We start from the raw sequence: 20,860 nt of genomic DNA, 5'->3' as shown, positions 1-20,860 counted from the left end.
AAGACTGCCTTTCTTTTCTTCTCTAATCATAGTCTATAAAACAATTCTGGTGTCTCTGATGTTGGCACAAGGGAAAAAAGTTTGAGATATCTATAAAGGTTTGTTTCATTTCCGAATATAAGTCTTGTATTCTCACTTCTTTCATCTTTCATTTGTCCCTTTCCTGAAACTTTTTAGAGGGTACATTCACAACACGTGATGTATTTTAGATCTGAATTTACTGTTCAAGTCAGTTCACATTTAAACCATCAAAGTCCCAGGTCTAGACCATAGCCCTTAACCTCAGGAGAAGTGTTGGTTTTGAAACCTTTATAGAATAGCATGTCAACACAGCAGAACAAGATTTCATTCAGTTCTTTATATAGTCAGAAGGGGATAGCCCAAGGTTAGACTATTTCAGGTACATGCACCCTCATTATAGGTTAGTTTTGCCTCAAATTTTTCCTGCTTCCATTTATGAGCAACATCCTTGGAGAATACCTAGTTCTCAAACTTGTCAGCATTCACCTGCCACTTTGCAGGCTGTCAGATTACATGACTCACACACTACAATACCCCAGTGCTTCTGCATGGGTTTAAATTGGCCATGAGCAAGGGGTTGAAATTAGTAGCAGCATCCTTAGTACTAGATGGGCATGAGCTAATGGGTGTTCACATTGTACTGACTGCTAGGAAACACCAGCAAGAAGTTTACAATCTGTTCTTGTTTCCCTTGCCTGGCAGAGGGGTCAGCAAACCAGTTCACTGCCAGCAGTCTGGTATGATGGTTACTGGTTTGAGAACATGCTGCTGGCAGGCACCAACTACTCGAGAACACAATATTAACTGAATTTATCAGGTACTGGAAATTTCCTACAGGATTTGAAAGACCTGGTTTAACATCTCATTGCTCAAGTTTGGCCTGAGAAAGCCTTGGCATAGAAACGGAGCAAAACAATGCTAATTCAGTCCAGTATTTTGGCTATAAACCTTCTCCTACCTTTGCAAAATATTGTCTTTCTTCTTCTACTTTTTCATGAAAACAAGGATGAAAAATAGTCCTATGGAAAACTGAGTTTCCTTCACAAAAAGAAGAAATTAAATGCATATGCATTACAAAGCTACAAGAAACAGTTTTAGTATAGTGTCCACAGTAAGCAAGAAAATATATGCAGTAGATGTAGCAAATCAAACCATACTGAAGTATAGCTCAAGGAAAATAATGAGGTTGCATCAATCAAGGCACCAGTAACAAAGTCTAATTTCAAACAAACTAGAACTCATTTATTCAACAGTCTGTGTGCACTCTTGATCCTAAGTTTAAACTTGATTTAAAGGATGAACTTTTAGGATTATACACTTTAATTTAGGATTTTTTAAGCAGATTGACATGAAAATTAATGGAACTTGTTCCAGATTCAATCATCTCTCTACTTCATCCTTGTGTAAATAAATCCTCTGCCTTTCCAAAATTTCTTTATCAAATCAGGGAAAAGCGTCCTGGTCAAGTCAGCAAATTATTTGCCTATTTCTGAAAACCTCAGTTTTGCAATTACTCACTTAGTCATTTCCTGCATTTTTCACTCAATGTCAGAGTCTGAAGTTCACCTGTAGAAAATGTTTTTGAGAGTCCACATAATCTATATTTTACCTTATTTCACTGTTTTCAGTAAATATAATGTGTTTTTCAGGCTTTTTTTCAGTTCAGTGGATCTTTGGTTCCAGTTTAAAAAGATCTACACTTTTTGAAAATGGTGGAAACTTATCATAGGAGAGGCTGTCAAAGAAAACACCTCTTTATTTTTGTGGCTAACAACAAAGAATAACAAAAGATTTAGAACTTCTTAGAACCTATTTTCATTTTCTAATGAAATTTACATGCCTGGCCACTGTGTTTAATTACTGAAAATCTTGAATACCAGGCTTGAAAACCATGTGCGCTGTACTGAAGAGAGCACGGACATAGATCTGATTTCATGTTTTTCATTTCTGACAAAGCCACTGCATTGACAGACAATTGATTTTTAAGGTCTATGCAATACCTTATCTGTAAAGTTCTTTTTTTCAGGAATATAAAAAAGAATAGGCCAAGCAACTGCTCGTATACAAACAACATTTTTTCCTGCAAATTTTTCTAGGGAAAATCAGGAAAGTGACTCCTCAATTAACTTGAATTAAAACATGCGATATTTACAGACATTTTACTGAAATATCTAGGGCATGTTCTAATACTGAAAAATCTAGGGAATTCCTCCGAAGTCAGTGGATTTGTGAATGAGTGTTATGGAGGACCTGGTTTGCTTCTCTAGGTACACATCTCACTCCTGGTATTGCAGCAGCATCTTGTGTTGCAGCTTTGCCTGTAAATACCTTTAGAACTGACTCACTAGCTGTCTTTTACATCTTTAAAATAAAGAAGAATAACAGAACCCTCTTTCTTTGGATATTCCTTCAGGCACATTGAGTAATGTGTCCATTTTTCTTGAATTATTGTTCATAAAGAGTACATTTCTTGAAACTACTTGAAATAAATTGCCACTTGGTTTTGTCTGTTCTGTGGAGATGTCAAATTCCAAACTGCTGAACATGTAACAGCAGGACTAACAACTGTCACTTAGTAAATTTCTCTGCACGAGAGATGCCTTTTTGTGTTGTTCGTGTCTGTCTGAAGCATGAAACAAAGACTTAGGTGCTTCCACACAAACAATAACCCCAGTGTTTGCACTGTGAACGTTTGCTAGCTGGGATTAAACCACAGCAGCCATTCTTATATAATTCTTCTGTGTTTTATAGAAGTGAGAAGACCCAGCCTTATCAAGGATATGCATGGAATATGAATGTACCCTCAAAGTTCACAGCCAAGGAAAGCCGTTCATCATTTACACACCAGTGGAGAAGCTCTTGTGAGAGTTAACAGAGAGCCTGGTGTGATTTATAGCAGTCTGATGTCAATATTTCTTACCAGCCACAGAGCACAGTGAGCTGCTGGTATTGTACTGCTAGGAAACCATTGTGTGCAGGAAAAAAGCCAGCTCCCCAGTATCCATCTATATTCTACCATCTGACACTGGGAATGTATGAAAATCCTAAGGTCTGGCTAGAAACCTCCAGTTCTGCTCAGTATTCCCAAGTTTCAATGGCATAGCTGGCAAAGTGTAGAAGTTGGCATTGGCACAATGGATCAAACATGATTTTTAACCTCATTCCATTAGATAATTTGGGAAAAAAAATCTATTTGATCATATTCAAAATAAAAATGCCATATTTGTAATTCACTGTGACAGGCTCCAGGACCTCAGGGTGTTGACAAAAAAAATAGCTCAGTTCACAATAAAATAATTTGGGGAAATGTAGCATTTACTGTCTGTTCCTCTGGAGAAGGCTTTGTCATTTATTAAAAATAAGTAAGTTTAACAAATACTTTTACTTCAATTGAAGAAAGATTTATCTATATCTTAATCCCCTCAGTTCTTTTATGCATAGCCGTAGTAAGTGCTAACATTTGGAAAGTTTGTAAATAAAACACAGTTTTCACCATGTAGTAACTTATACAGAGATGTCTACGTGTATTGCAGCTAAACACTTTAAAAGTCGGATTCAAGACAATCCAGTGATCTTTCTGGTACTGGAAATGCATATGGAACTACAGGATAATTGGGCTGAGGCACAAATATTCCCTTTATGTCTTGAGCCATAATGAACACAGTAGCCCTATGAACTAACTGTAATTTTATTTTTCTATGTTTCAGCTTCTTGCACAATGAATTCCATGAAGAGCATTAAACAGGGCACTTGCAGTGATGTATAAATTATAGGATTCACTTCACCTCCTACTGCAATGTTATCTTGCTGCCAGATGCACCAGGAATACAGTGCAGTAATTCGTGACAGGAAAAGAAAGCAAAACTTCTAGTAATGGGCATAAAACACTCACAATCCATATTTCACAGTTCTGCCTGTTAGAAAAACAGATGTCAATGCTGGGACCAAACCTAAACCATCACAAGGTGGCTGAGAATATAGGGTTCTGAGCCATCTCATCCATCCAACATGCAGAGGCACAGAGAAAAGGACATGCATGTGTAGGATGCAGTTTGCATGCAAAGTCCCACAGTGTTCTGCTCAGAGGATAAAGCCATCCCCAAAGCAGTGACTGCTCCCTAAGAATCATCTTCAGCAGTGGCTTGTTCAGTGTCTAGGCTAAACTGGTGCTTTGGAGATTCCTGGTTTTCACCAGTTGTTTTTTGCAATGCAATTAGCCTGGCCAACATGCAAGAGAAATTAAAAACATGCTCAAAGATCAGTCCAGAAGCATCTATCCTATTAACCATTCTTACATAATAATCTAGGAAAAGAAATTATTTCATTTATCCCTCTGAATTAAGAATTAGGCCTAAGAAAGCTAGCCAGTGATGCCAGCTGTTACACATGGCTAAACTCTGTCCTGATTATTCTTTTTTTATCCAGAGAATGGTAAAGGACAAGTTCTGCCACCAATCAAACACTGTCCTGGGAAGTGGAAGCCAAAAACTGCCAGACAAATCAAGAGATGATGGAGTATTTTCTTTGGTTGCAACATGTGGAGTTCCACTGGCTGAAAGACACTTTCTGAACCTGAAGAAAAACCTCTCTTTCATTTTGAAGGTTACCTTCTGCTAAAATTTCCAAGACCAGTGAATACTCTAGCTTTAAGACCACCAAAACCTCTACTTATCCCATTTCTGCTGGGGCTGTCAGGAGAGGTTTTCAACCTAATTGTGAGCTTAAACCTCTGTCGAGTCACAAATTGGAGAAAGATTTAAAATTCATTTGCAGAAGTAGTACTGTTTGTGTGTTTGTCTTACAGCTTTAGACTTTTTTTCCTGGTAGAGAGTTCCCTGCCATTAAACTCAGTGATTTCACTTCATTTGACCCAGCTCAGACCTCTCTGCCTTTTGGAACATTTAAATAGCTACAGAAGTGGTTAGATAACAGCTAACAAATAAAATACCAGCCCAGAGTAACTGGAACAAATAATCTGTGTAGCACAAATGCTCAATGAAACTCAGCAGAAACCAGAGCTCTCTAGAGAGCTCTGCAATGGCTGGAACAGCAGTCCTGATGTGCAGAAAGGCAATTTGTCCACCTGTAGTTTTATAACTCCTCATGTAAAATCAGTAAATTGTCCCAGGTTCTCTCTTTTTTTGGATAGATTACCACTAAAATTTTTTGTAACTTGTCTACATAATGAAAAGATTTTATTATTTCCTCCATGACATGAAGTAGAGGACATATAAGCTATTGGTTTTTATTATTATTATTATCATCATCCTCCATCTTCATGTGGTTATTGGTATTTAGGGGAAGGTGGAGAGAATGTGAAAGCAATACTTGTTGCCTTACTACACATAACATAATGCAAAAAAAAAAAAAAAAAAAAAAAAGTGTTGACTAAGTTTTGCATGCTAATAAATTTGTTATGACTTCATCCAATTATGGCACATTTAGCAGTTTGTATACCACAATGAAATCTGCAATTATAATTTTTGTGACTTTATGTTCCAGACAAGATGATGGGATTGCTGCTCAGCAGCTCCTAATCGGGTTTATATTTTTATGTCCTATATGAAATTTGTGCAAATTGCATCTTTCCATTTATTATTTAGCAGACAGGTGCACAGAAAGCAAAGCTGGTGGTGGCAGAGTGGGACTTGTTAGCCACTACAAGCTGCAACATACTTGTACTAGGAAAAAAGCCCTGTTTTATGCATAAATCTCACTAATTAGTAAAATCTGGATAAGCAGTATTTTCTATGAGATATAGGCATACCATATTCAAACTGTTTGTTGAATAGGCTCTCATTTGGAGCTGAGAACTTTGGTTAGAAAGAGGCATATTATGGGCAATCATCAGGGAAATATTGAGTTATGGCTCTGTTAATGAAACTGCAGGGGCTTTGGTCATGCCTGAATTCTTGGTAGAAAAGTGTCGGCCACACAGCTCTCTCTGAGTGCATCATCTCTTGCCATGAGATGGATTCCTTTGCTGAAGGATCCCAGACTACAAAAGCAAATATATAAAAATAAAACTGCCCTAACCATCATATAGTCAGCCTTCTAGAATTACATGTTACGTATCTCCCAGGATACATAAGTTTCACCACCATTAGCGAGGATGTTAAGGAGTAGCTGTGGAGAAGCCAATCTGCTTTGTGAAAAGGGTTAAGGGGAAAAAGCTGAACTGAACCATGAGGATATTTTAAATGGAGGGACATATCCTTCTGCATCTCCAATTCAAACTGAAAAGAAGGACAATCATTCATCTCTCACTGCCAACAATATTGTGCTTCTCTCCTTAAATTCCAGCCTACTGTTAGGAGTAGCTCAAATCCACATAGAGACTGCAGTATTACAGAGATTGAGCAATGCCTTACCTGACTATTCATGGAGAAAGGTTATTCATAACACTAAGTGACTAAGACATTACAGAGAGACTGGTATGCCAGAAGTTACAACTTCAGTAACCCCTTTGGTTCAGGTAGTTTCAAGTATGATAAAAGGACAAGGCTGATGAAGTCAAATTAACAGCTTTTAAAAGTTGAGAGTGGGAGGATGAGTGACATTTTGATGAGAAGAATGACAGATAAAATGATCCAGACAATTGGGATTATGCAGAACATAATTCCTGTGCCAATTCACAAGTTTTTTTAAAAAAGCAGTAGCAGTAGGATCTGACAAATGAAACAGTAAAACCATTCTCAAATAAACAAAAATGAGAAGTGTAGCTGTGTGATGAATGCTAAGCTAAAACAGGAAAGCTGAACGCCAGCATGTAAAGCTAATGGCAATTTTTTTTTTTGCTGAAAGACTAACATTCACATCTATCTCCTGAACCATAGTTTGGACAGAAACAATAAGCTGTCAGAAAGTTTCATTTCACCTCTCTCATTCTAGCACCCACCAGCTAAATGACTCTGCATGGCTAAGGACTACCAAACACTGCAGCCCCAGAGCTCAAACTACCTCAGATTCTGAAATTTCATTGGCTTTCAGTGACCTGTAAGCCTGAGAAAATACAAATACAGCTTTAATACCAAAGCTGTATTCCCAGATGATTTGGAAAATTATTTAGTGCTACGTAACCAATACATTGCTTTAAAATTATCTTATAAGAAAAAATAACACCCCCATAAATGTCAATTTATCTGCTGAACAGCACTACCTGAGTTAAGTAAAACAAGGAAACAACTGTCATGAATGAGCTCAGATCCATATGAACTACTGCATTGACTCATACTGGACAGGATAGTCTTACTAAACTCCAGAATCTGTAAATGAGAATGAAGGAACAGGAAAAAAAAAAAATCCTGAATATCTTGATCATAACGTCTGAGACTTCTGCGAGTGAAATGTCTCACTGAGAGGTAAGAAACTGTGTGAGTACACCCATTGCTACTCAGTTTTAAGAACAATCATTCAATTTAATGGAATTTTGAAAATTACTCTGAAATCCTTTAATCAGAAAGTGAAAGAAAATAATTCTGAAGTATCGTCATCAAATCTGTAAACTGAGTCGTGGAAGAGCTCAAGTGCCATCCTGCAGGTCTGTCAGATATTGGGATAAGTTGTAAATGTCTCTGCCTTTACTTCAGTGTAAGCAAATAATTCTTACATGTGGGTATCAAGCCTTGTGACTTAAAATAGGAACCATGCATTTGCATATGAAGAAAAATTTCATTTGTCTTAGGGCTATGTAGGCATTTCTCCTGCCCCAGATTTTGGTGTCATACCAAGATGGCTCTTATTAATACATTAATCTCAAATTAAATTGGTTTCTACTCGAGCTAATTATGTTATTGTACAACAAATTTGTTTATTTATTTATTTATTTATTTATTTTGGTTATTAAGTGAAGTAGCAAGTACCAAAGATTACCAAATTACCGGCTAGACAACAAGCAGTGGGCATGCTACCAAACAGCACAGAATTCAAGGGAATTCTGGGGAAAATTCTGGGGAAAACAGAGCTATATCTATATGGTACCATGAGCTGTTCCCTCAGGAAATATAAAACCTAAACCAAACCAACAAGGAAGCATTGGACTGTCTAGGATTATTTTAAAGGACATAGAGTAACACATTTTTTCAGATTGATAGGAAGTTTTGCAGCCCTTTCACTTCAATGATAAATGCTGGGATTTTCAGAAATGGTATGTAGTATTTAATTAAACATAATTGAGTATAATTGAACCTTTGGAATGGATCACCCACAGAAGTTGTGGATATTCCATTCCCTGAAGTGTCCAAGGCAAGGCTGAATAGGGTTTTGAGCAATCAGGTCTAGTGGAAGGTGTCCCTGCCCGAGGCAAGGGTTTGGGACTAGATATGATTAAAGGCCTCTTCCAACCCAAATCTTTCCATTATTTCAGAGAGAAGAATTATTATGAAATCTCTACTATTCAGTGGAGTAGGAAAGATACAGCCAAAACACTACCAAGTTTTTCTTTCACAGAAAATACTAGAATGTCAAAATATCCTGTTTCTAGTTATAACTAAACATACACTCTTGGCTTGGGAAAAAACCCCATAAAACAACTTGAAATTTGAGACTCTTGTATTCTATGTCTTCAGGTTTTATCTATCTATACAAAATTTCATACCACCAACAGTAATGAAAAAAGAATTCAACTCTACCTTCCAGTGCATGAAGGAAGCCTATAAGAAAATTGGAGAGGAATTTTTACAAGAGCTGTAGTGACAGGACAAGGGGAAATGGACTTAAACTGAAAGACACTATGTTTAGATTAGATATGAGGAAAAAATTCTTCCCTGTGAGGGTGGTGAGCCCAGAGAAGTTGTGGATGTCCCACCCCTGGAAGTGTTCAAGGCCAGGCTGCATGGAGTTTGGAGCAACCTGGTGTAGAGAAAAGTGTCCCTGAACACATCAGAGAGATTGGAAGTAGATGATCTTTAAGGTCCCTTCTAACCCAGGCCATTCTATGATTCCATGACATGAACTTCTAATATTTTACTTTTTTCTTATTAAGGGCAATGCTTAAACCACAAACAATAGCAACACCTTCCTGCTAAATGAAGCTGTACCTTCTTTATCACAACACAGTTGCAGGGGCCCTAGAATGCCCTTCCTAGTCCATCCTCAGGTCCTCAGCCAAGCCATAACTTTGCTCAGGTCATGACTTGTGCTCCCATCTGATGTCTTGAAGCAGACTCTTCCTCTCTGCTAACACCACCACATGTAGAAAGGGTCCAATTCAACTTCTCCTTGCAATGCATGAAAGGACTGTCCTGCTAGCTGGGGTTCTGGGGGACTGGAGCATGCAAATAGGAAAGAAAAGAAAGTAATAAAAAAAGTTGACTAACCTAACCCACCTGAGCTCGGCTCACAGGGGTCGATGTCCTCATCATCGCTAGGACATTCAGCCGAGGCCACCAGGATGTCATCTGTAGTCTGAAAAGAAAATAAGAGTCAAATAGATGCACTTGAATTGACTGAACATGTTGTAAGATTTTGTAAGATTCTCACCAGCATGTCTTTTTTTTTTTTTTTTTTTTTCCAAATTTATGCAAGGCCCAGAGCATTCCAGACTTAAAGTGTAATGGTGCAGTGACACTCTCCAACTCTGTATTAATGGAACTTTGCTTTTCAATTTGCACTTGTCAGGATTTAGAACCGTGTTAGATATCCAGTGTGTGCGCTTACACTTTTTTTTTTTTTTTCTTCACAGAATATTTATATTGAGGCTGCTGGTCTTCCCTCTTTATCTCCAATATCTCTAGTATGATATTACTGAGAACACTGAGGGCATTAAAAAACAAGTCAAAATAATGAACTGCCTGCAGTGCAGCTGTTAAAACTAGTATAAATGTAGTGATGTTTTCTCCATTAACTGCACTTGCTTTCACAGATGTAGAGCCACAAAAAAGGAAAAGAAACAAACATGTCTCTCACTGAGCTGAAAACTATTTAATGAAAAGAAAGTCAACGGAAGAAAAGAATAATAACTGTGTATATGCTAGAAATTATTATGGTTTATTTCTTAAATAAGTGAAAACATCTTATTTTCTTAAGTAAGTGAAGTATTGTGTGAGTGCTATGTTTAGGTCCTAGGTCCAAAATGCATTTGGACAATTTTTTTGTATAAAGAAATCATATAAATCAAGACAAAGGAGAAAAACCAAGGGATGTATGGTATAACACATCATAAAAGTTGAAAAAAAGACTGGGGAATTCCTATCTACTGCTTCTTATGGTGCAACAACAAGGAGATATAAAATGAAACATGGAGGCAATCAATCAGTCAGCATGAAAAAATTAATATATTTTCAAGCCATCTCTGACAACAGTCATTTAGAAATTTAATAAGAACGTCTACAGTAATTCAGGGAAATAATAGCAGGGAAATATAAACTGTCATGCACCTGGTCATTTCTCAAGAAATTACTAAAGAGGTTAGGAAGATGCTTTTCCTATGGGCAAGGCATTTCATAACTGTCCGTTTGAAACTTCACCAAAGGAAATACATGGAGAGAATAAAATACTACACCATATTCAAACAAGAGGCTAAGGACATAGCAGGCAAAAAGCCATTCTTGGATTCCTAAACGATAAATATTCCAACAACCCATTTCAGTGAATGCAAAACTTTCTTCCTTTATCTCTCCATGGATATAGAGGAGGGACATAAAACACATTAAAGTTTTCCTTAATCAGTTTAAATCTGAAGATGCAAAAATTTTATATCTATTCAGCAGGGCCAAAGGCTAAGCAATGTTGTTTATCATTATTATTCTAACTAGGGTTTTAAAGCGAAGCATATTACAGTAATAGGCTTTACTTTGTCATGCTTCAAGAATATTAATGAATATAAGCTTTCAGCACTTCTCTGAAGTAGGAAAGTGATACAGGAATACATTCATTAATATGTGAAGCATAACAAAGAAAAGCCCTTAATAATAATAATATATTTTAGACGTAAAAAACTGAGGCATAACAGAATGAAGTAACTTGGTGAAGGTAATCAAAAAAGGCTATAGACAACAGCTATGTTTGGATGCCATAATCACAAAAATTATTCTTCCTTATAGCTGAGAAAATTTGTAGCTAGAGGAAACAACTGTAAAGCTGAAATACTGCCAAAATTAGTTGGCAGATTTGCAAAATATAAAAAACACCCAATAAAGCTTTCTAGTTGTCCTTTATTTCTACCATGTAGAAACCAAAATTGGAACAAAAGCCAGCTGCAAACATCCTCTTGAATTTCCAATGTCCGTTTCTTTTTCCCAGATGAAAACCTTTTATGTTCAAAAACCAGTATCTTAGTCTCTTTGAGGAAAATTACTTTTTTTTTTTTTAATATAAAGATAAAATAACCAAGTAGCTTACAAAGCCTGCCCATAAAAAATATATCAGTACTGTAAACCCCACAACCATTAAGTATAAAAACATAATAATAAGTACATAAAGTATCATGCATCTCCCAAAGAGTTTCAATTTGGTCAGTGAAGCCAGAGTGTCAGATTTTTCTTTTTGCCCACAACACTGGACAAGACAATACTTTTATGACCTGCAGCCAGAATTATGAATGTTTATAAGTTGATCACTGAGAAACTCTACACAAAGACCATTAAACAGAGAGGATCACCTGCATACCAAATAATCACAGCAAGAAATGGTCTCAGATCTGCTGGTCAAACTGGAATTTTGGTTAGGGGTGCTTTGGCACATGTGCCGATGAGTCACCCTTGCAACTTGAGTGACCCAAGAAGAAACAATCAGACAGATTAATGGGATTTTTGCAGTCTCTCTTGACATAGGACAGCATGGCAAGACTTTAGGTAACTCTACTTTTTTGTACAATTTGCGGTACATTCAAAATTCTGGTAATTCAAAATCATCAGAAAAATAATACACTTTAAGTATCAACGCCTGAGAGATACTTTGCTCAGCTACTTATAAGAGAATGTCAAAACTGTCTTTATAAAGTTACACTAATTCCAGTCTATAGAAAGAGTATTCATACTTGTACAAGAAGGAAGGGTTGTTCTTAGATGATAAAAATACACGTGTATTATGGGTACAGAAATGAATACTTTAAATAAATGCGAATATAGAATATCGAGAAAGACCTCATTAATGTCTCAGCATATTAAAGGAAGTAATGTGTGTTTCAAAGTCAATACTAATTTTCTTGCAAGCAATAAATCAAGCATCAGTAACTGAATAAGAAGCAAAGGGATAAGATGATGTGAAAAGTATTTTTCTTCAGAAAAATATGTGAGGAAGGATTCAAGTTTAAGTATCAATTAAAAGATGTGACACAACCTGCCTCTATTCTCCCCTTTCCCCAAAGCCAAATACCCCTTTGCTGCTACTCATATATATTTTTATCAGAAAAAAAGAGCAAAGAAGCTGTGAAAGCCAGGTGAGATGGCAGTGACCAAACTACAAATGAAAGCTAATGGTCTGCTTGACAGAATTCAAATTGCAATTCAGAATTAGCTAACACACTAGAGAATATAAAGAATACATAAATTAAATACTGTGGGCCAGTAGTTTCTGGAGTTCTTTCTCCAGAAGAGCTCTGACTGATGGAAATTCACCTGAAGAGAGAGCAGAATTTAGAGCTAAGAGTGTCAGACAGCCATGGGGTGCAGATCAATTATGCAAGATAATGTGTTTTACTTACTTGACATTATCTTTTCCTCATGCTTTTTAATTTGGATGGGAAGATTTAAAACAAATCAGTTCTCCTAAGTGAATTGCCATTGTTGATAGCACTGTGGCTAATTTACAGGACACTGCTTCAAGCATTCTCATTAATCAAGGATTTAAAAGTCAGTGGCAAATCCCTTATTTACAGTGAGTACCTAATAGGATAACATCCAACTGGTATCATCATCATCATACACGATCGGATTAGGATGTCTCTTGGGTGAGTTGCTCAAATTCATTTAAGAGGTGATACTCCACTTGTAAGAGATTAAAAAAAAAATAGTAGGTGTACAGTGTAAAAGGTCAGACAGAATTTTCTTTAATTGCTTCTTTTCTATTTTCAGAGATATTTCATATTCAATTTGCAGCTATGACTGTGCGATTTACAATGCAGTCCACTGTAAAATGTGGATTCTCAAAAAAAGTTGGACATCTGTACACATATCAAGAAAGCTTACAATTAACCTGACAATTAAAAAATGGAGCAAAAAAGGTCCCACATTTAGTAAAAGTAGAAGTCATTGCAGAATGTTGGTTCTGACAACTATTTGAGGGTGTGGCCCCTGCAGGAATAGGTCTTGCTTACATCAGCTAGGTCTGCTTGCAAAAATAAAAAAATTGAGATTTGTCTCTCAGCCAAGAGACAGTTTAAAATATCACCAATCTGCCACCTTGCCTGAGGAAGGAAATGGTGACTATTTCAAGAAAGTTCCTGGCCAGATGAAAAACTGACGCTGTAGTCATGACTTAAATACAGTGACAGTCTGTAGCTATGGATAAATATCAAGCTGCCTCAAAGGTTACTATCACTGGTTCCAAACTAGCACCAGAAAATATGGCTGTGCCCTTCTAACAGTGCTCTTTGAATGCTATGTCATTAAAAGAAATAATTGCAAATGAATAAACAATACAGGGAAGTAATTTTTTATTATTATCCATTTTTTTTGCATGACTGAGATGAAATACACACCAACTTCTTCCGGTTTTATGTATGAAGTCTACTATACCTGAGGGTACAAGAGAAATATGACCTAAAAATTAAATCACCAATCTGAGCTGTGCATTCATTAACAGTATAATGGATCCTGCATATTTTCTGCTGTAGTATTGCACCAGGTCTCCTTTAAATCATAGCACCCCACAGCTACTCTGAATATAGTTTATTCCTTTCTTGTTCAATAATATACTTTATCCAATGAGAACTGCAAGCAAATTACACAATAGCTAAAACCTAGCACTCCTAAATTATTATATGAATTATAATCGTCACAACCCCTTATGACTACTCTTTAAATTATTTTATATGAGAACTTCAACTGCGTAATTCACAATTACTCTAATTTATTTGTACAGCTCTTAGGCTGAATGACACCAGAGACCAGTGCTGTTGTGCCTGGTGCTAAAGGCAGCTGGAAGGCAAAGGTTCTGCTCTGAGGAGCTTTGAGTTTGATTTTGGACAACAAATGAGTAGGAGAGGGAGCAGAGGATGGGAAGGGTCAGGTGAGGATGCTACCGAGAGGCTCTGGCAGTTACACAGGCTCTGATCTAGCACGTTTCCCAAAATTATGCTCCCATAGAGCAGGAAGGAAGGTCATAAAGAAAGCAGGCACAGGAAAGCCAGGCAGAAGCCTGCGACTGGCCAAGGAGATGCTGGGAACAGATGGTGCCCGGCAAGCACTACCGAGGCTGCAAAGCCACTCCAAGGAAACTCCATGTGTTTGGGAACGTCTGGTGAGTGTAAAGATAAAGACAGGCAGGGCGGCACAGAGAGAGAGAGAGGCAGCACCCATGGTTAAGATGAAGGGCATGGTCAAGGCATGGGAAGGTGGGGCATGGTTGTGTTGGGAGGGGAATTAACAAAGGAAGTGAAAAATTATTGGTGAGGTCAAAAGGAGACAAGGTGGCAAAAGGGATACAAGGGATTTGATATCAAGGGACATGATTATGTGAAGATTAATGGGTAAGAATCCAACAAGTGTTAGCAAATGACTGTCTGAAAACATACTTTCAGATGCAAGACAAGGAAATTAAACCTCTATTTCTCCTTTCTCCCTTTTCTGTAATGCTTAATTATCATCTCTGCTTGCTTCATTTTTCCTCCTGAAAACAAAGCTTATTCAAATAATTGCAATTTAGTTCAGAGAGAATCAGCTACAAGTGATTTTAAAACATAAAGGTCTGCCTCAATTTAGCAGAAGCCTATAGAGCTACAGCCACGGTATAAACAAAGGTTTTGGAAACCCAACAGATGAACACTACTGTCTTCCTCATTAGCTGTAGCACACTTTCCTTGAAAAATATGGTTTGTGCAACATCTGCATAAAGGAGCTCAGAGTAGTCCTTTTGTACTTTTGTATTGGACATATTAATTTCTGTGGCAGAGAGGGACTTTCCCCAAAACTAATCCCTTGTATATATTCCTTTTTCCCCCTTTAAATGGAGGAATAAAGTAACCTAAATCAATGGGAGTGTTGACAGAAACCAACAGGATATGCAACATCACAAAGGACTTCATGTGGAAAAACTCAGATTTCATTTTTCAGGATAGGATTAACTGCACAATTTTCTAACCAAGACTACAAAATTTGAATTTAATTCTCGGTGTATGAAGCAGATCTTTGTGGCTGGTTATTGAGAGAGTTGTAAAAAGAAACTTGAATATGTCACATTAATCAGGTGTACTCCTCATCTGGTGTTAATAACCTCCCATTGCATGAGGCAGTATGCTGGGAAAGAGACAATAGTGATGTAACAGTAATATCTGCTCTAGATGATTTGTTGTTTAGACAACTACCTCGAACATTGTATTTAACCTGCTATAGGTCAAACAAGTACATGTGCATCAATTACTGCTCATCCACCCACATCCAAAAAGTATTTTCTCAGCACTGTGCTACTGAAAATCGTTATTTCTGGACATGGGTATTAAAATGTTAATATTTCAAGCACATGCACATTATTTATTAACTCTTTTGCTAACTGCTGACATGTTATTACCCTATAATGTGAAAATACAGTAACTGGAAATCGAAACACTTTCTCAACACTGGCTCTGATCTAATTAATACTACCATGTTATTTCTTGAATTGCCACTGTTTGATGCTGGGAGAAAGCAAAAGCCTTGATTAATAAGTTCCTCTTACAGGAAAAAAAAAAGAAAAAGAAACCTCAAGGATATAGCAACCAAATACAACAAGGCCTTTCAGTCAGTGAAATGAATTTTGAAGAAATTAAACTCAGAGGTGCAGGGGAGAAGCTCAAGACGTTGCCTCCGATGCCTTGCAGGGGCCCTTCAGACTCTGTCCTCAAATCCCCACAGTGATGGAAATACACCTGCTCCACACAGCAAAAGAGTCACCTCAATTCTAGCCTCCACCCCCTCTACACACAGACAATTTATCTTTCCCACACAACAGCCTTAAAATCCATAGTATTAATTCTGTGCAGAAAAACTTCTGTATTTATCCAGCCGCCATCCTCCACCCAAAATCTAAATTTTTATGGGCCAAAATTGCCACAAATAGTGGGAATATATTTGAGAAATGGATTTATAGTAAAATTATGTCAACAAAACTGTGTGGACTTTAAGCTCTGTAATTTGAAGTGAATTGCTTTGGGTCAAAGTCTTAGAGTCACTCATCTCATCTGTAAAGAAGTAGAGACAGAGCTGAGAAAATCCACATTCTGGCAAAGCTACAATGTTCTACCTGGACAGATAGCCAGGCAGCCCTCCTGCACTAATCATTAAAAATTAAAGTATTATAATTAAAAAGATAAGAAAATAATCCAAACATTTTCCCATCAGGTCATGTTCCTTACCTCCTGCCAACATATGGATTCACAGATGTAAACCAAAAGCAATTTCTGTATTAATTTTTTTAAAAATATCACAATTTTTGTCCCCTCTTGAAACTTTTTGGAGTTGCTGCCTGGAAAATTATCCCACTGGTTTTCCTCCATGTTTGTCTCCCAGCTGGGTAATAAATGAAAACGCACACATCTCCATTAATAAATTTTTCCTTGGCCACTCTTCCATATTTAAAGGCTTTGCAAGGAGATATATAACAGAACATTCACTGTGTAACAGCAGGGGCTAGTTTGGACTTCTCTTCTTGAAACAGCTGATCCTGTACTGGTTGTGGCTCTTGGAAGCAGAGCAAACAGCAACAACACAGTGACAGAGTACCAAGACTAGGAGAAGAAGGTTTATTTTTTGAGGTCATTTGATATTTGCATCAAGGAACAACTGATGTTTGAATGTTGGACTAATGTTTTGAAGCAGTGCTGGTTGCAATCAAGAGTGAATTGTCCATCTTCCACATGCTTCACATCAAGGCCAACTCATGTCATAAACCCTTGAGCACAAGGAGTCATGTCAGCACCACGAGTATCTTTGCATTGATTAAGACCTAAATTTGTATTGCAGTGCCAGATGAGCAGAGCAGGGTTTGATTTCCTTTCCAAAAACCAGTATGGCACTGTCTGTGACTGATTCAGAACTATAGGCACAGTAAAAAGACAAAACTGCTTCTATCCCTCCTACTGGAAATATGGGGATAGCTAGCTGGGAATGAGCAAGGTATGAGCTCTCTATCATATGTTCACTATTCCCTTTGATCCATCTTGCCCTCTCCCTCCCTTCTGCAGTGGGACTGAAGGAAACAGGAGCTCACTCCCTGCTCTCAGGACCCTCTCCATGCCCTTGGGAACTGCTTGCTGACCCCTCAGCTTGGTCGGACCCAGAGCCCGGAGTAACTCACATGAAGGTGCAGGCACAACTACCCCCAATGCTAGTTTTTCTCTCATGCTGGAGAAGAAAAACACCTGATGAAGAGATGTGGCACAAAACTGGATTTTATCCCTTGAAAATGGGAGTAAACTGGCAACATGCCAGTTACCAAAACCACAGGTACCCTAATTGCATAATGCCTATTAGTTATATTGTGCCATTTGTGAAAGCAGTCATGGCTGCTTGGATAAGAACAAATGAGTCCACCTGCTTTACTCTTTTCCTCATCGTACTTTTAGATTCACAGTGGTTGTAAACATTTCTGTGTTCCAGAAATAATTTTGTTGGCTAATTTTCATTCTGTGATTACAAATAGTTCTGCCATGGATCATACTGATCAGGAGAAGATGTTCTACTTTTCAACTTACCTGTTTTGTACTTATTTCCCCCAGAAAACAGGTTGAAAACAAGGGACAGATAATCTGTAAACTCTTTAAAATTCTCTTGGTGCTTTCTTTTCAAAGAGCCTTTCCAGAACATCCATATTCTTCTCCCATAAACACCATAGTTAATTTCAGAGCAAGAACAACAAAAATGCAGTTTGATTTTTGTTTTATTTTTACATTTGCACTGAGCCTAAAATATATGGAATAGAATGTGGTTGATGAAATGCAATCCTATTATTTTCTCCTAGGCGAGAAAATTATTTTGCCTCTAAGTACGAGGGAAATGTTTCTGGGCATTATGCTTTTATTTTCTGGTATAATTTTATTTTTAGCCATCTCTTTTGCTGAAGTAAACATTTTGGTCTCCATTAATTCTAAAGGCACAAAACACAGTGGAGACTTTTTCGCATTAACTCAGAGACTGTGCTTATTAAATGGCAACATTACAACAATGATAGGAAATCTTTTAATTTATATTTTTGTATTACCAATCACATGTACAAAGACTGCCAAATTTTTGGAATATGAGTCTTGTTGCATTTGTATTTATCTCAGGAAACTCAAGTATAGGATTAGTAAAGTGTTCAAGATTGACAATTTGAGTTTTTGTTAGGGAAGTGGTGTTGCTTTTAACTGAGCTGCTTTTTTATGTTGCTGTTGCTGTTGGGTTTTTTTTGTTTGTTTTGTTTTGTTTTTGTTTTTGTTTGTGTTTTTTTTTTTAATTTAATCACGTTTTAAGACCATTCTTTGCAAAACCTAATAATGTTAGAGAAATTACTGGAATCAATATTGGACACTTTTAAGACTCAGCTGGGCTGGTTGAGCCTTGAAGTCCCTTTCAACCTGGTATTCTGTGATTCTGTGATTTAGTTATGAAACTACAGCAAAGCTAGAAAGGTACTGACTATAAGCTATACTTCCATCTTTTTATACAATTTCAGTACTGCTGGTTTTACTTATGTGAGTGTCCCTGCCTATTAAATTGTGTCACACAATTGGTCTACTGGTATCCATGGGAATATTTTTATGGGTCTCAAAAGAGTGGAAGGCAAGGAAAGCCCTTCAGAAGAAATACTTCCTGAAACTCATATGGAGTCTCTGTTTTCAGCATATTTTCAGGGTGGAAAAAGTTTTCCTACCTTTGTAAATACAGAGCACAAAATACTAATTTTGGAAGATATGTAGGAAACTGCTTACTTTATTAGACTGCTTTTTCGCCATTTAGGTAAATCAGCCATCTCATCTTGCTCCAGAGACAACTAAGAGTCTGAGACAACAGAGGAAACATGGGATCTTCTATTTAACATTGACCTACCCATACCATGTTCTCAAGTTCATTGGAGCATGTCTTTGGCTCAAAGTAAATTATTTTGAATCAGTCAGATCAAGTAAGCATCTGCTAGTATCCCTCTCTCAAACACAGTTTTCCTTTCCTGAAGAAATATGAGCCCTAGTCCCACTGCCAACATTTTCCTTCCTCAAGTCTTACAGTAAACAATACAATTTAAGCTTTTTGAGGGTCATAGAAGGCACACTGTTCCCCCCCAGATATTAGACCCTTTGTCACATTTTATCCCCCAGTATCACCAGTTTTCACAGGTTTACCCCTAACAGGAAAAGCAAAACTGAAGCTGTTATCCCACAAACCTGTATTTGAAGCCTGGCCTTTTCAAATATAAAGCAACCAGTTCTACTACTAAAAAATTCCCACATTTCCTTATCTTAATGTTTTAATTTAAAAACCCAAACAATAATGGCAGGATCAGGGGAAATACTGAGGAAATTAACTACTATTTCTGCAGGGATGAGAAATGTTCCACAGAGTAGCTGCATTCTGCAAGTACATCTTGGTAATACCAACAAGAGTTAGCTACACATGCACTGGAAAAAGACAATACCTAATTGTCTTTCAATTAAAATAAGTTTCATTAAAGCCACGGATTCAGAGATACTATTAATTACACAGTTTCTGAAAGTGTATGTTTGTTGCAGGGGTGTTTGGGTTTGTTGGTGATACTTTTGTTTCATAAGTGCAGTCAAAATTCAGGTGAGAAACACACCTCAGGAATTCAGCAGGCTTTGCACAGCTAGGAGATGCTCCAGGTGATTGCTGTGATATTATTTACAAGCAGATGTTGATTATAACCACATTGTGGAACCTCCCTTTTTCATCACATGTATAAAAATCTATGCAGGCGAAGAAAAATTGCATCTCACACAGGAGGCATTTGAGGTTGGGACCTAAAAATATGGTGTTGCTTTAAGGAATAGGTGGTGGTTTTCCAGTACCAGAGAGGAACTGAGGACTGGAAGACAATTTCCCCTCTGCTGTCCATACCAACGCTGATGGCATTTGGGTAGTGTGGAGGAATAGGCTAGACTTGAGTAGGAAGGAGAGAAAAACTAGGCTCAGAAAAATGGCAAGATGAGAAACTGAGTTGAAGGGCCAGGAATGTGTGAAAAGTAACTGAGGTAAGATACTGGAGGATTTGGGAAGAAAATTGAACACTACTGTGCTTGCTATAAGACTGGGGGGACACAGACAAAGAGAAGAGAGGATGAGGGGAAAAAGAGCTACAGTAAATCAGCAAAGTGGCACATGGAGAGCCATGGAGAACTGTGGGCATGGGGAAGTTTGGAATAAGGACAAAGGATGCTGAACCAGTCACTGGAATTATTACAGATTGGAAAAATCACAGATTTGTAGCCATTGGAACCAGCACCAAGAATTCAGCTTTCTGTTCACTGTCAATCATAATCTGCTAATCTAGCAAAGACTTCAATTTTCCAGCAGATGTCTGGCCCATTGGGATCCATCATTTAAAAGATATAAGTGTAAGGCAGAGATCTGCCAGGTGAATCCACAGGCTCCAGCAGTCCATTTCAGGGTGTCAGTTCCATGGTGCATAGTGGAACAGGTTTCTGATGTTTGTTTTGAAAAGAACTTGGAAAACCATGATACAAAACATTCGATTTGGAAAATTTTAAGTGTGA

General features: G+C 37.5%; 1 protein-coding gene across 1 annotated transcript in view; it reads right to left on the bottom strand.

The window, feature by feature from the left end:
- NRXN1 (neurexin 1) overlaps positions 1-20,860 on the bottom strand; it is a 698,461-nt gene that overhangs the window by 9,568 nt on the left and 668,033 nt on the right. The window contains 1 exon segment of the mRNA XM_058420099.1: positions 9,348-9,426. Coding sequence (XP_058276082.1) covers positions 9,348-9,426 — 79 coding nt within the window.

Source organism: Hirundo rustica, chromosome 3, assembly GCF_015227805.2.
Source record: "Hirundo rustica isolate bHirRus1 chromosome 3, bHirRus1.pri.v3, whole genome shotgun sequence".
NCBI lineage: Eukaryota > Metazoa > Chordata > Aves > Passeriformes > Hirundinidae > Hirundo > Hirundo rustica.
The sequence above is the reverse complement of the archived record's forward strand: the minus strand, read 5'-3'. Positions and strand labels throughout refer to the sequence as shown.